This window comes from Henckelia pumila, chromosome 4, assembly GCF_033568475.1.
Source record: "Henckelia pumila isolate YLH828 chromosome 4, ASM3356847v2, whole genome shotgun sequence".
NCBI classification, from domain to species: domain Eukaryota; kingdom Viridiplantae; phylum Streptophyta; class Magnoliopsida; order Lamiales; family Gesneriaceae; genus Henckelia; species Henckelia pumila.
Genome location: NC_133123.1, coordinates 57,130,506 through 57,145,107, shown reverse-complemented (window position 1 = coordinate 57,145,107; position 14,602 = coordinate 57,130,506). Strand labels below are relative to the sequence as shown.

The 14,602-nt window shown below is 37.2% G+C and overlaps 2 protein-coding genes across 3 annotated transcripts; one reads left to right on the top strand and one right to left on the bottom strand.

Moving 5' to 3' along the window:
* The first annotated feature begins 2,334 nt into the window (after positions 1-2,334).
* Positions 2,335-9,745, top strand: LOC140864746 (AT-rich interactive domain-containing protein 6-like). Of its 2 annotated transcripts, XM_073269088.1 has the most exons (12): positions 2,342-3,302; positions 3,385-3,424; positions 5,077-5,129; positions 5,310-5,355; positions 6,474-6,563; positions 6,885-7,019; positions 7,189-7,240; positions 7,345-7,417; positions 8,464-8,530; positions 8,622-8,672; positions 8,987-9,079; positions 9,411-9,745. In XM_073269088.1, exons 1-12 carry the CDS (start codon positions 2,557-2,559, stop codon positions 9,513-9,515), a joined length of 1,551 nt encoding a protein of 516 aa, XP_073125189.1. In that variant the 5' UTR covers positions 2,342-2,556; the 3' UTR covers positions 9,516-9,745. The 2 variants fall into 2 exon arrangements, with proteins under 2 accessions (XP_073125190.1, XP_073125189.1); XM_073269089.1 differs by lacking the exons at positions 8,464-8,530; positions 8,622-8,672; positions 8,987-9,079; positions 9,411-9,745 and adding an exon at positions 7,501-8,452 and having other exon boundaries at positions 2,335-3,302.
* Positions 9,746-10,244: 499 nt separating this feature from the next.
* LOC140863691 (3-hydroxy-3-methylglutaryl-coenzyme A reductase-like) lies at positions 10,245-12,610 on the bottom strand. Its single transcript, XM_073267289.1, has 3 exons — positions 11,439-12,610; positions 11,000-11,346; positions 10,245-10,776 (listed from the first exon to the last, which is right to left on the bottom strand). The coding sequence occupies exons 1-3, from the start codon at positions 12,529-12,531 to the stop codon at positions 10,540-10,542; spliced, it is 1,677 nt and encodes a 558-aa protein (XP_073123390.1). The 5' UTR covers positions 12,532-12,610; the 3' UTR covers positions 10,245-10,539.
* Between the last annotated feature and the right edge of the window lie 1,992 nt (positions 12,611-14,602).

The following is a 14,602-nucleotide window of genomic DNA, read 5'->3' as shown; positions in this document are numbered from 1 at the left end:
GGGATTGTTGAGAGGAGAGTTCTTGATGGTGAATCTTACACTGAATTGTTATAGGTCGTTAAACAGTCTTAAAACTATGCCTTTTGAAGTTGCATGTAACTGGGGTAACATGACACACATACACGTTCACATTCGACTGGAGGTGTATCATGGAAAATCGAGAGTATTAGTAAACTTGTTATTTGTGTGAGGACCTTCTCTGAGGCTATGATGTCATGATTCGTCATTACTTATGCTTTTGTTATATTTTCATTTTGTTTTTGCAAGACTTGCTCGAGGGCGAGCAAGGATTAAGTGTGGGGGAATTTGATAGTCATGTTTGTATTGCATATTTTAATATCATTCTGTTGATGTTTTGCATTCATTTATGTGTTTTAATTCAGTATTTTGTTCGTATTTTATATATCGTGTCTGCATAACATGCTTCCGATTTTATTGTGTAGGATATAACAATTTGACTGGAAAATGAAGTCAGAGATTTGGCCACTCGATCTGTTGAATTCCACCGATCGAGCGGGCGTCATGGACAAGGAAGAATTGAAAACAGAGATTTGGCCGCTCGATCTGATAAACTCAACCGATCGAGCGACAGGAAGAGAAAATGCGGAAAAGTTGGACAGAGTTTTGGCCGATCGATCTGTTGAACTTCACCGATCGATCGGGCCGCGCAGTTCGGGAAAAAATCTGTTAATTAAAAAACTTTATTTTTGAGGACTCTAGTCTTTATTTAAGACTTTTATTCCGATTTTTAGAGATATCATCAGACTTGAAGGGTTGGTGAACATCAAGTATTCCTTGGCGGCTAGGTTTTATTTCAACTTTTCTTACATTTTTTCTCTTCTTTTGATTTTTCTTGTTTTCATGAATCTTTGTGGCTAGACTTTAGAACTTGGTAGAGGAAGGCAAGCCCTTAAATTTATTTATTTATGAGATTCAAATTTTTAGTGTTTAATTATTATTGAGCATCAAAAATTGTTTTGGATTATTTCATGCTTGTATGTGAGATTTTCGGATTGATCACCCTAGGATTTCGCTTTACAATCTACTGCTAAATTAAAATTCAAATCCGTAATTGTTTGAATCACCTAATTTGTGAAGCAACTGCAATTAATAATCGTCCTCTTGTGAGTTTATTAAATTGTAGGAACAACAATTGACTAGATTAAATACACACGCTTGTGTATGTATTGTCTAGATTCATCAGTTTTACTAGTTTGCATGCTGCCTTGGATTTAATTATAATCGCTTGTATTGTGTTGATTCATTGGTAAGGGTTAATTTAGAACGCTTGTATGTAGTTAACTAAGAATAAGGTGAAACAGGAATTTAATTTCCAATGATGAATATTCTATTGGAATTAATTATTTTTAGATAATCGATGATCGAATGAATAATTTCAAGAATGTAGTCGACTGATACCAATGCTTGTTACTCTATTGATTTTTCCTATTCTTAATATTGCATGTTAGTGATAAGAATTAAATTTAAATTGCTTTAAATTTTTAGTAGTTAATTTCAAAACTCAAATCCTCTTTTACTTTATTTTAAGAAACACAATTAAATTTCACATTTCTCATGGGAACGATCACTACTCTCACTACTCTCGCTACTTTTCAAATTTTTAATGGAAACCAAATAATATTTTCAAAAGTTTTTTCAATTAATTAAATTAATTTTTTATTGAGTTCAACATTTTTTAATTTAAAAGATAAAATTTTGAATTGAAATTCTATACATTTATATATAATTATTCTGAAAAAGCTGTATCTTAATAAAGTTAAGAATTTATTTGAAGTTTTTATTATTCATGAATTGAATTTAACTTTTATAATTTTAAAGCTATTATTCTATTTATATTAAAAACTAGAGAAATTATGGCACAAAAACTCATAAAAAATAAAAAGATTTAAATAAAAAACATTCCTTCATTCTAATTAAAAATATTTTACTAGAATAAATATCGAATGTATTAACATTTAATAATTATACGTATTATATGAAAATAACATGTCGTAGAAAATATTTTTTTTTTAGGAAAGTAGAAAATATTTTTAATTATAGTAAATTGGAAAAAAACAAGTAAATGAAAGAAATAAAAATCATGTCATGAAATTTTATGAATAAAATACAAAAAATATTTAATAGAGGTTTTATTGGGTGCATATGCTATAAAAATTAATAAAAGTAGTAAGGGATATATTGGTCTCTTACTGAATTTAAAAAGTTAGGTTAGATTGTGATTAACAAAATTTGGAGTTTTTTTTTAAATCATAATATCAATTCTCAAAACATAAAAAATAAATTTGTAAGCTAAAAAATGTTTTACTTAAATGCACAGGCCGAGTGCAAATGACCTCGTGATAATAATTAGTGCTTTGGCACGAGTATTGTATTGTATTGTATTGTATTGTAAGCGGTGGGTGCTGTGATTCCCACATTATTTTCCTTTCGCATTGCCTCCGCTACGGGACACCGAATTTTGGCTTTCAAATGTGTTCGAATTAGGGTTCGGGAATACGTTAATTAGGGATTTTCCCCCCTAAAAAAGGAACTGGGATGGAGGATGAAGGAGAAGCTGCACATGGAGGTGCGGCAGCCGCTGCTCCTGATAATATTCGGACAACAATCATTACAAACGAAGAGTTTCAAGAAACCAAGGATACGGAAGTTCGGAACGAAGTAGAGGGAGAAAATGGACAAAGTATCGTGAAAGATGATTCCCATGCCGCCGGACATGTGAATGGGAATTCTAAAGTGCTGGAAGACGGGGCTGAGGGAAAAGTTCTATTCACTGTAGATGATAATTCCAAAGATATAATAGTGTTGGACAGGGGATTGACGACCGTAGAAGCAGAACCCGTGAAGCTGGAAGAAGAATCAGCGGAGCTGGTTCCGGGGATTTTGTCATCTGCAGAGAATGGATCTGGGGAGGAGGAACTGAGCGATGATTTGAATCCAAGGAGAAATGTCCAAGAAGAGGAGGAAACGGTATACGGGGTGAAAGAGGAGGTGGTTGCGACCAAGAACGGGAATGGTGTGCTAAATGGGGTATTTTCGGATACAAAGGTGCAGCGGTCGATGGAGAAAGAGTTGCATGAACCCAAACTTAATGGAACACGCGAAACTGGACTTGGAACCCCTTCTAAACATTTCCTATTGGATGCGAATGATGTTACAGGGAATGAATCGGGAACAGAAGAGGACCAGGCTGCGTTTATGAAGGAGCTTGAAACTTTCCATAGAGAAAGGTGCTTGGAGTTTAAGCCTCCAAAATTCTATCAAGAGCCATTGAATTGCCTCAAGTAAGTATACTTTTAGTCATTTTGCAGCAAGTGTACATTTTTAAATATCCAGTTTTTTTTTATTACATTCCATTTGAAACAGGTTGTGGAGAGCCGTGATCAGACTCGGTGGCTATGAACAGGTTTGCCCGAGATTGCTTGTTCTTATTGTTTGTTCTATGAAATCATCTTTCACCATGACTTGACTAAAATGAAGTTACTACTTACTATATCCTCTGTTCATTTATTGGTGCTTGGGAAGTCAACAACGAAAGGTTTTAACGCAAGCTTGAACATGCCCCTACATTAACGGCTGATGACATTCTCTTAATTTTTTCTCGTCACTTGTCCAGCAGATTTTTGTTTCCTTGATATGATTATTAAGAATGCTAGTACTTTGTGGGAATACCCTTACACCTGTCAGCCTAGTTAGGGTCCTTCCTGTTTAGGATAAGCTATATTTCTATATTCTATTTAAAGGTGTTGGCTATGAGACGAGCTATAATAGTGGGCTAATGTGCATTTTAATGCTTTGATACGACTCTACAGTCAAGGATTCAAGGTCGGTCTATGGCCTTGTGTCTGCATTAGAATAAGCCACCGAACAAAAGGAAGCATACATTTTTTGAAAGGCAAACATGTTTACTAGTTCATCTGAACCTTGCTAAAGCTGGTAAACTAAGCTGAGCTATGAGTTCATCACATATCTTGAAAATTTGAGTACTTTTTTTTGTTTCTCGCCATGCATTTTCAACTGCTACCACACTCTTGTTCCCTATCTAGTTTGAACTTTTGCTAAATACATTTAAACCTCTTATTTCACATCGGAAGAAGAGAATTGTTTCTTTTAGAGAATAATGCTTATATATTATGTTAAAGAACTATGTTTTATGCTATATAAAATTGAATACTTTAACAATTAACTGATATTGTTGAATCAATCTCTCCATTCCGCGTCTTTCACTAATTGATCCTTCTTCCAAGGATGTTTACAGTTTTCATCCCAATGCGCATGCCATTGCAATTGCATCGACAAAGGAATGAATGTATTATGCTCCCGCGATCTTGACCAACACTAAGCCATTAAGCATAGATCCCGACCATCACCTGCATTCCTCAACACATACACGTGGTTGGCCAGTCTTAGGTCTTTACTGTCAAATACAAACCCAATCATATAAGTGATGGGTATCAAGGCAACTTAGTTGCTAAATACACATGAATGATGTAGGTTATTTTGAGATTCTTCCCTGTTGATTGACTGAATACAACTTGAGTCTTTATCCCTCCATTGTCATGAATAAGGAGTGGTCCACGTTTCAACTAGATGCAAAGAATGCCTTCTCGTTTGGTGACTTGTTAGAAGTGTATATTATGGATATACAAGAAGCATAATGATAATTGCTCAAGGAAAAAAGGTGGTGTACTGACTTAAGAAAACTATATCTGTTTGAAATAAAGTCAACCTGATGATGTTTGCTTTATTTCCCAGCTGCAATCAATGTTATTTTCTATTTTAATTTGTCACAATGTGTATGGGATGCTAATTACTGTAGGTTGATAACCACGTTAACGGTTAATCGGTTATACTTGGTTGTGTATGGTATGGAAAACAATCATATGAAGAATTAGAGGCTTTGATTAAGGGATCATTGATTTATGGCTATACCTATACTACTTTTTTGAATGCCAACTTGTTCTTTTTTGCTTTAATTCGTGTATTTTCTTTAAAAAGTTTTAATTGATTAGTATGATGCGAACCTTTATAGCCTTCATCTTGTTTCTCAATTTGTAGGTGACTTCATTGAAGTTGTGGCGTCAAGTTGGAGAATCCTTTAGGCCTCCCAAGTGAGTACAAACCCTTTATTTGTATTCTATGAGTAAATCAGATATCTTTAGTGTACTTAGGACCACTTGTATGCTTATTACTGCACTCTCATGGACCATGTCATAATCTACACATTTCTGCAGTTACTTTCTTTGGAATGGACACCTACACATCTAAATATCGTTTGCTACTTTAAACAGGACCTGCACCACTGTTTCTTGGACGTTTCGAGGTTTCTATGAGAAGGTTATGATAACAAATTTCTTTCATGATTTATCAATGTAAAGTGGTTTTTTTTATGTATTGGCGGTTTATGAGCTATTATTTCTTGTTTTCTGGCATTACATGTGTTTCTGTTATGGACTATTAATAATAGTCCATAACAGTTTGTGTATAATGGGCCAAGCAGACCCTTGGAATGGTATAATGAAGTGTCATTTATTCGTGATGAAAAGGAGCTTCATAAATATATTCATTCATGTCGTGTCGTCGTCTGAGTTTTACCAAAATTGCTATTGCTAGATGTGGTCAGAAGATGTGAACCTTCTTTTTTGTCGATTATTTTTCCTAATCCAAATAACCGAATGAATTCCATGAAGCTAATACACCATTTTTAAGAAGTTGTAACAAGAGCTTTCCTATGTATGATTGTATATGAGTGACAATGAACAAGTGACCTGTATGATAAGTCTTGTCATTACTTTACTTGCGAAAATGAGTTTGACATGCTAGGGAGTGTTAAAGAATGCTAAACACATTTAGCTGGCATATTAGGGCTGATGAGTATTCTTTTTTAACATTGCCAGCGGGTTGAGCTGTAAGACAAGGTAGTCATTGAATACTATTGAGGTCTAGGAAGTAGTGTGTTACTGTCTTTTTTTTTGTTCGACCTTTTTTCCTCTATCGGGAAGCAGTCATACCATGTTCCTCCTCGTGCTGCTTCTGAGAAAATTTTTGCTCATCAGAGTTGTTTTTCTCTTCTCTCAATGATAAGGAAATGGACTAGGAGTGTTTTATGGCTATTCTGCTGTCAAATTTGGACCCAATTCCTTGCCTGTTATTTACTTATTTTAGCAACTTGCTAAGCACGAAGTTGGTAATGTTTGATGTGCCATGAAGAAGTCTCCTTACAGTTTTCTTCATACATTTTAACATATTATATTCTATGATATTTGGTCGTCGTGAATAACATTTATTTTGTTTTTCTTTGAATCTTTGATTTTGTACTGGTACAATTAGTTTTACTTATTGGCCACTGCCTGCATTATGGACCATCATAATCGACAGTTTGATGTCTATTGTGGGTTATCAATGGTCATAAATCTTTTTTTCTTGCAATGTAGAGCTGATGATTTGTCTTGCAGGCGCTGTTGGAGTATGAAAAACACAAAATGCGTAATGGTGAGCTGCCGTTCACCGATGCTACTTTACCGGATCCTGTTTCGGGGAATCAGGTGATTCACTATGTTTTTCCTTATTGATTTCCCCTAATTGTGATAGTAGCGCAGATATTCACATGTACTTGTGAGCTACTTTACTCATGTTTCGGGAGTCAGTGATCCTTTGTTTTTCTTTTTTTGACTTTGCTAATTGTGATAGTAGTTCAAACTCCTTTTCATATACTGTACTTGTGATGCAAGTCAAATTCCATGCTGTAACATCTCTTTATATCACTAGTTTTGTAATATTCCTGGATTGTTATATTTTTAAGATTTAATAGTTTCTGATGACAAGAAACTGTATTTGTTATAAAGTTGGTGATCCAATACTTGCAGGTGGATCTTAACCATGCTTCAGGATCAAGTGGTGGTGGTGGTAGGGCAAGAAGGGATGCCGCTGCTCGTGCCATGCAGGGATGGCATTCCCAGCGCCTTCTTGGCCATGGTGAGGTTGGAGATCCAATCATTAAGGTATAACTCACAGTTAATTTCATTTTTGCCTGTTCTCTCCATCTGTGCCTGGTCACTTAAACAATTAAGATTGTATTAATTGGTGGGAACAAATTTAATTAACCACTAGTGAGATTTCTATCTTTTGTTCCTATATTATAGTTCCAATGTTAAATATCCTTTTCGACAGGATAAGAACCCAATTACATCAGTGAAGCGTGAAAAACACTTGAGAAATATTGGTAAGTAGTTTTGCGTTTCATTTTCTTTTGAGTTGGGGAAGGGATTTATATTTTTTTCCTTCATGTCTTGGATTTTACATCATTGGTATTTGTAATTGCCCAAGGTTTTCTGAAGCGTAAGGGATCATCTCCTGCTGAGCAAGCAGCCAAAGTTGCACGTTTAGCATCAAAACCACAGTTAAGATCTTGTAATTTGATGTCTTATGGGTTCTGGATATAACTTTTGACACCTTAGACAAATTTTATCTTTCTGGTGACAGAATTGCCTTGGCAAAAGATTTCATTATTCAATTTTGGTTCAGGATGATGTGGAACTTGTGCAAAATCCTTTTCATCCTGCATGCAGCTATACTTTTGTTGTGGGGATTGTTCGTCAGGACTTTTTGCTTGTTCTTTTTGGAAGAATATCTTATATTCTTGTCCCAAGGGGCTTAATATCTTCACCTCTGTCACCCCTCTCTTTACCTCTACCTCCCAGCTACTAGACCCTATTTGCCCACTTCAAAGTTTACCCCTAGAACTGGTGCCACCTTTCCTAATCTGTATGGTACCACTTTCGCTTGTACCAATCACCAAGACCCCCTTTCCCTACATTTCCACCACCCACTCATATCGTCCGCTGCTGCTAAAGCAGTCATATCCTCTCCCCAACCTTGTCGCATATTGTTTCCACTTATAATAACTGATGACTGCGACGGTTTCAGCCATTCCATTGAATCCAAAGATCAGTCTCCCCACAAATATAAGATATAATTGAACACCCAATTTAAATCAATCGCAGTTTCCCTTCTGCCAATTATTTTCCTACTTGGTAGGGAGACTGTCTTGGTGGCATTGACAGGTGATGTCTGGAAATGTTTTCTGATGAGAAATTGAAGATGATATTGACAAAAAAAATACTAGCTTTTCTGCTCCAATCTTTTATCTTGTAGAAACCAACTATAGGGTTGATAGATGTATCATAATCATACATAGACTATCGATTCCTGGATTCATCATCATGTCTTATCCTCTCTCTCTCTCTCTCTCTCTCTCTCTCTCTCTCTCTCTCTCTCTCTCTCTGTCAAAGTAGGTCTTTACTAACATTTAAATGGCTACTAAAAGCAATATGGTTACCTCATCATTTAGATACATGCCCTGTTCAACTAACTTGCTGGTTTTGAATGCACGAGTTCTGCATGCCTTGTTCTCCATCCACTTATTAAGTTTAGTGTTATGGACAGACAGGAGATGATGGTTGTGGATGTTGGTATCCCGGCTGATTGGGTGAAGGTCAACGTGCAAAGAACTGTGCGTTTTTCTTACCATTCCATATTATTAATGATGCGTGTTTGCAATTTCATTGCGATTTAACACCTCAAAGTAATTGTTTTTTTTGCAGAAAGACTGCTTTGAAGTCTATGCGTTAGTTCCCGGGTTTTTGCGTGAGGAGGCAAGTAACAGGCTTATGTTCATTTTGTATTCTTTTGGTTGTCATTTGTTATCGTTCTATCTTAGACACAATAAATAAAAATCATGGAGGATAGGAAGGAACAATTTACTGGCGTCGAGTTTACTTGACTGTAGACAAATTTTGCTGAGTGCTTTTATTGGTTTGGTTTTTTTTTTTTTTTAATGTAAATCAAATTTTACCATATTTCTTTTGAGCTCATATTTGAGCATCACTTGACCAAGCAGCTACTCAAGGCATCGTCTTTATATGATCTAAGAACTTGTTATTATGGCCTCATTCTTTTTCTATGGCAGGTGCGTGTACAGTCGGATCCTGCAGGGCGTTTGGTTATATCTGGGCAACCAGAAGAGCAGGATAATCCATGGGGTGTCACTCCATTTAAAAAGGTTATGATATCTCATTCAAGGTTTATTGTACTAGATCTATTGTGGTGTGAATACTAAGAATGTGTGAAGTTTGTCTTGCATACGTTTGTTGCAAGAGTAAGAACGCAGGATTTGTTACTTGTGAACTCTAAGCTCATCTTAGCGGCCCTATCATAAATTTTGGTTTCAGAAAGACCGGGTGGGCCGAGCCCATAACATAGTTTTGGTATCTGCTTGTCCTGTTGTTTTGTTTCTTGGAAGAAAAATCATTTTGAGTGGATTTGGCTTGTTTACATTGTTCATAACTTGTGCAATTTGTATTTGAACGAGGTTCTCTCGTCTGTATTCCCAGGTTGTCACCTTACCGAGTAGAATCGATCCTCATCTGGCATCCGCCGTGGTGACCTTGCACGGGCAGTTATTTGTGCGAGTACCATTTGAGCAAGCAGATGCGTAGGAAACGATGTTGTGGCCAGAAGGAATATTTAATAGATAATTTTAGTTCTACATTTGCAGTGGATGACCTTTAGGTTTCTGTATCAGAATGAATATTTATATTTTTTCATAACCATCTAAATAAATATTTGATTCTAAATATATTGTAGAATCCCTTTGTTTATTTTTGTTTTCGTTACTCCTATTATTGAAACTGTAAAGTTTCCTGTTAAGGTGTCTTATTTTCCCTGTAGTATCCATTTTCCACTTTGCCGAGTGAAACGAACCCCATTCTTACGAAATGGCATGTAAATTCAGGATGTTGAAATTTGGACACAATTGAGAATTTTAATGCGGTCATCATCCATTTCGTGTATGTCATCTTTTCTTTAATGAAGAAAATGGTTTTTATTGTAGATATGTGAATTTATGTAAAAATATGCAAGATTAATGATGTGGAATAATTGTAAATATTATTCATGTGTCGAAAGATCGAAAATCTGTCTCAATTATTTTTCATTTGTTGAGTTGAATCCAAAATTTATTTCACAAAATTGAACTCATAACAGTTTTCGTGTTAAAAAAATTATATAAAATGAGACTACGATGCTTGTTTTTATTTTCAGGAATCGAAAGAGAAACCCCACACACGGTACCAATACCAAATACGACGGAATACTGTTGAGCGTGGGAAAAACAACAAATAATGGAGTAAATTATTATTGTTTATTAAAAGGGACAACAAATCAAATAGCCAAATTTTGGAATTTTCTATAAAATATTGAAAATACAGTGGAAGAAATAAGAATAACAACGATAGAGAAAAGTAGATGAAGCCTTTGGTTTTTCTAGGACTAGTATTCCCCTGTATATACAAAGATTTCCATTATATATAACAACCTTGCACTGCTTGCAAGAATAACAAAATGCAAATAAAAAAGAAGTGTAATCCCAGTATGGGTCAACACTAGCATTATTATTATTATTATTATTATTATTATTATTATCATTATTGTTGTTGCTTGAATCGAAATGCTAACCAGAAGTTACATCTTGGACACATCTTTGCTTGACCTGTTGTATTTCATGTGGCTCTTGACGAGTTGCCCGGCGGCGATAGCCGACATGAGAGACAGCTCCCCGGCGAGAACTGCACCAGCCACAATGGTAGCTAGCAACCTGGAGTTGGATCCTGGTGCCTCCTTACTGGCGCCCTTTACTCCGAGCAGGTTCAGGCAGGCCGACTGCGACCCCAGTTGAGTCCCACCCCCGACTGTGCCAACCTATATAGGAACGTGGCAAACATATTTAATGCAAGAACAATGGTCATCATTCAAATATATATCCTGTTTATGGAAATTGTGGGCATGAGTTGTTTATCGATAATGTTATGATATTATGAATGTCTGAAATTCGGTAGGCCCTCCTAAAATTGCCAGTTTTGGACGAATGTCTAATAAAGCCAACAACCACATCCAAAATGAAATGGAAACAAGTGAAGTTTACCTCAATGGAAGGCATCGTGACGGAGATATGAAGGTCCCTTCCATCATTGACTGCTTCCATCATGGTGATGCAGTGAGAACTCTCGATATTTTGGGCAGGATCTTGACCCGTGGCGATGTAGATAGCGGACACGATGTTGCTGGCATGAGCATTGAAGCCACCAAGAGCTCCAGCGATGGCGGAACCAGTGAGGTTCTTGAGCATGTTGAGCTCCACCAAGGAAGCAACGTCGGTCTTGAGAACCTTCTTCACTACCTCTTCCTTGATAATAGCCTCACAAACAACCGACTTGCCACGGCCTTCGATCCAATTGACCGCAGCCGGTTTCTTGTCGGAACAGTAGTTTCCTGTTCAGGTAAAGTAAATATGATGAGTTAGTTTGCACTTTGCAGTGTTGAGTAAAGAAAAGGAAAGATGAATAAGTGATAGAAATTAGTACCAGATATGCCAATAACATCCATGTCTGGGAAGTCGTTGCCTAGGAAATCTATGACGTTCTGCACTCCCTTGGAAACCATGTTCATTCCCATGGCATCCCCCGTGCTGCAGGAGAACCTGATGTACAGATTCTTGCCAGCAATTGCACACTTGATGCTCTGAAGCTTAGCAAATCGGCTGGATCTATTGAAAACAAGGGACAAGGCCTCGAAATTGTGGGAATCCTCGAGGAAGAACTTCAGCTCAGCAGCCCGCTTCGCGGTGCCGAATCTAACGACAGGAGCCCTAGTCATGCCATCCCTCAAAAGGACACTGGTGGCACCACCCGAGGCAAGGATGGCCTTGCATCCCCGGTTGGTGCTGGCCACCAGGCAACCCTCCGTCGTGGCCATCGGAACCGAGTGCTCCCTACCGTCCAACAAGAGCGGTCCAGCGATGCCAACGGGGATCTGCACGTAACCCACAGGCATTTCGCAGCACTGACCGAGTATGGCATCGTAATCAAAGCCTTCCAGAGGCAGCCCGGCGAGGGATTTGCCTGTGGTGCGCTGCAGGGCTTCTCGGCGGATGGCAGCGGCTCGGCGGCAATCTCCCAGCTTGGATTCGAGAGAGTACGACGGGGTCTTGCCCTCCACCACAGACTTGATGATCTCCTCGTCCTCCGCAGGAGACAATTGAGGATCGGTAATCTTGAAATGATCGACAACCCCACAAGGCGCGGCACGAGAATCCTCCTTGAGCACCCGGAGATCAAAATCGTCTTCATCCAAAATGTCGTCGTGGGAAGCACGAGGAATGAGAAGGGACTGCACAAATCCGATGCCGAAGAAGCCGAGCAGGTAAATGAAGGAGGCTACGAAGGTGACGATGGCGAGGATCTCGGACAAGGTAACGACATGGAGCGGAGTGGAGTTTCTGATCTTCTCACGCCATCGGAGAAGCAGATAATAAACGACGGAGAAGAAAAGGGCGAAGAAAACAGTGTTGGTGAGATACATGGGCAGCGGAAGAGCATCGGTGGCCTTGGCCGCATCATTTCTGAGAACCTGAGGCTGCTGAATCCCACCCTTGATCGTCCGCCGGCGAGACTCCATTTTCCGATTTCACCCTTTTTCTCGGCGAATGGAGAAAAGGGCAAAAAAGGATCTGAGAGGCGGATGAATTTGAGCGTAAGTGCTGAAGAATGTATTTATAGGGTGGAACAAGGCATTGGTGGGGTACACATCGCATCTGTGTTTGTACCTACCCAATCCCATTCTCACTGAATTCCTCTTTCTGTTCCCACTCGGTATCCATCATACTAGTCAAAAAACACACCTCACTTATCTAATTAATTAATTCATACAAACCATTAATTATTACATTAATAAATAAATATACAATTTTGAGTTTTTTTTTTTTGGAAATTAAAATCTGGTGGTCCTGGCAAACATACATGATGGATCTCTTGATTTTGTTTTTGTTTCAAAAAGTAATCTTTATGTTCGGAGTAACACAGTAAGTTCAAACCAATTTAGTTTATATAAACTACATAAGACGTCCGAAAAGTTGAATCGAGTTTTTAGTCATTGGTCAACTTGGTCCACCTACTCAGAGAATCTCTCATGAACGATGCAACTCGTCTTAGATAACATGTTGATTAGAGAATTTTCAGAGTTTAAGGTTGGGCTACCTTTGTTGAAGATTTGGAAAAAAGGAATAGCTGTTTATGTAAAATGTGTGTCCATGTATAATATATATTTGATTTGATTTTAGCTACCATAGTTGAAAAGGCGATTGTATGCACTAAAAAAAGCAGGTATGCTAGCTAGCTAGCTAGGTTCGCCGGCTCACTATTTGTATAATTTTGATCACCAATATCTATTGTTGAATCACTTCTATAAATTTGTTATAATTTCATGCTAGCACGAGAGTTCTCCACCACAAGTATGGATGACTAGGGATGCAAATGAGTAAAGCTACTCATAAGTAGCTCGGTTGTAGCGAGATCGAGCTCGAGCTCGAGTAGCTCGGACATAAATCGAGCTCGAGCTCAAGTATCAAATATGTGTGTTCGAGTAATATATATATAATATAATATAAATATAATATAATATAATATAATGCATATAATATTATATATATTATTTATTTATTCATATTTATTTAAACATATATTTATTTTTCGAGCTCGAGCTCGAGTAACTCGAAATATACACGATTCGAGTTCGAATATGAAATTAGTTACTCGATCGAGCTCGAGTAAATAAATATAAGTTGAGCTCGAACTCGAATAGTACGATACTCTACTCGGCTCGACTCGTTTGCACCCTATGAATAACTCTTTCGTATTATCGAGTGCATATGTTGATATTGAAAAAATATGTCGATGCATACGTAATACTACACCACACCCTAGTCATATAGTGCTACTACTGCTATTATTGGTGTTTTTTTAAATATTTTTATCATGACAATTTATATTATTATTATTTTAAAAAAAAAAAAAAAAAAAGCAATTTGACTGATGAAATGAGAAACACGGAAAGCAATATGCGCTTGGCCTGGCAATAAAGTCAGTAGTTATTTTTCTACGAAGGAAGTGGAATTAAACCAACGTGGCTCCGCTGCAATCCATTTTCAACGTGGAAAACGATTTCTATATTTTTGTCTTTAATTCGTAGCCGTAGCCAATATTTTATTACAAGTTACTACAAATTATCAAACAAAAATTATTATATGGTCTAATTGTTAGACGAGTAGACCATCAAGTAAGATTGGGAATTATTATTTTACCCTTGAAATAATTTAAAATGGCATAATACATAGGCAGTAATCTGTTTTTATATATGATATGTTCGACAACATTTTGTAAAAACTGGTAGATTTTATGATCTATATTGACACTCCATGAGTAAACCTCTCACATGCTTAAATCTCAATTTGAGTTCAAAGCCAAGAACCAAGGCTTGGGTGCAGCTCTAGAGGGTAAGCTCGGCCCATGAGGATAGGTGGTGGAGGCGAGGCAGATTAAAGTTGGAGTTGTGCCGATTGTAACCAAGAAAAGTGTTAGGATCGAGAATGTGTATATAGAGAGGTTGAATACACACTTGTAAAATTTTCTGCTACAAAAATTAGTTCAGTTGAGGTGTCAATTAAACAATTTGTTCATTGACTGTCGATGTC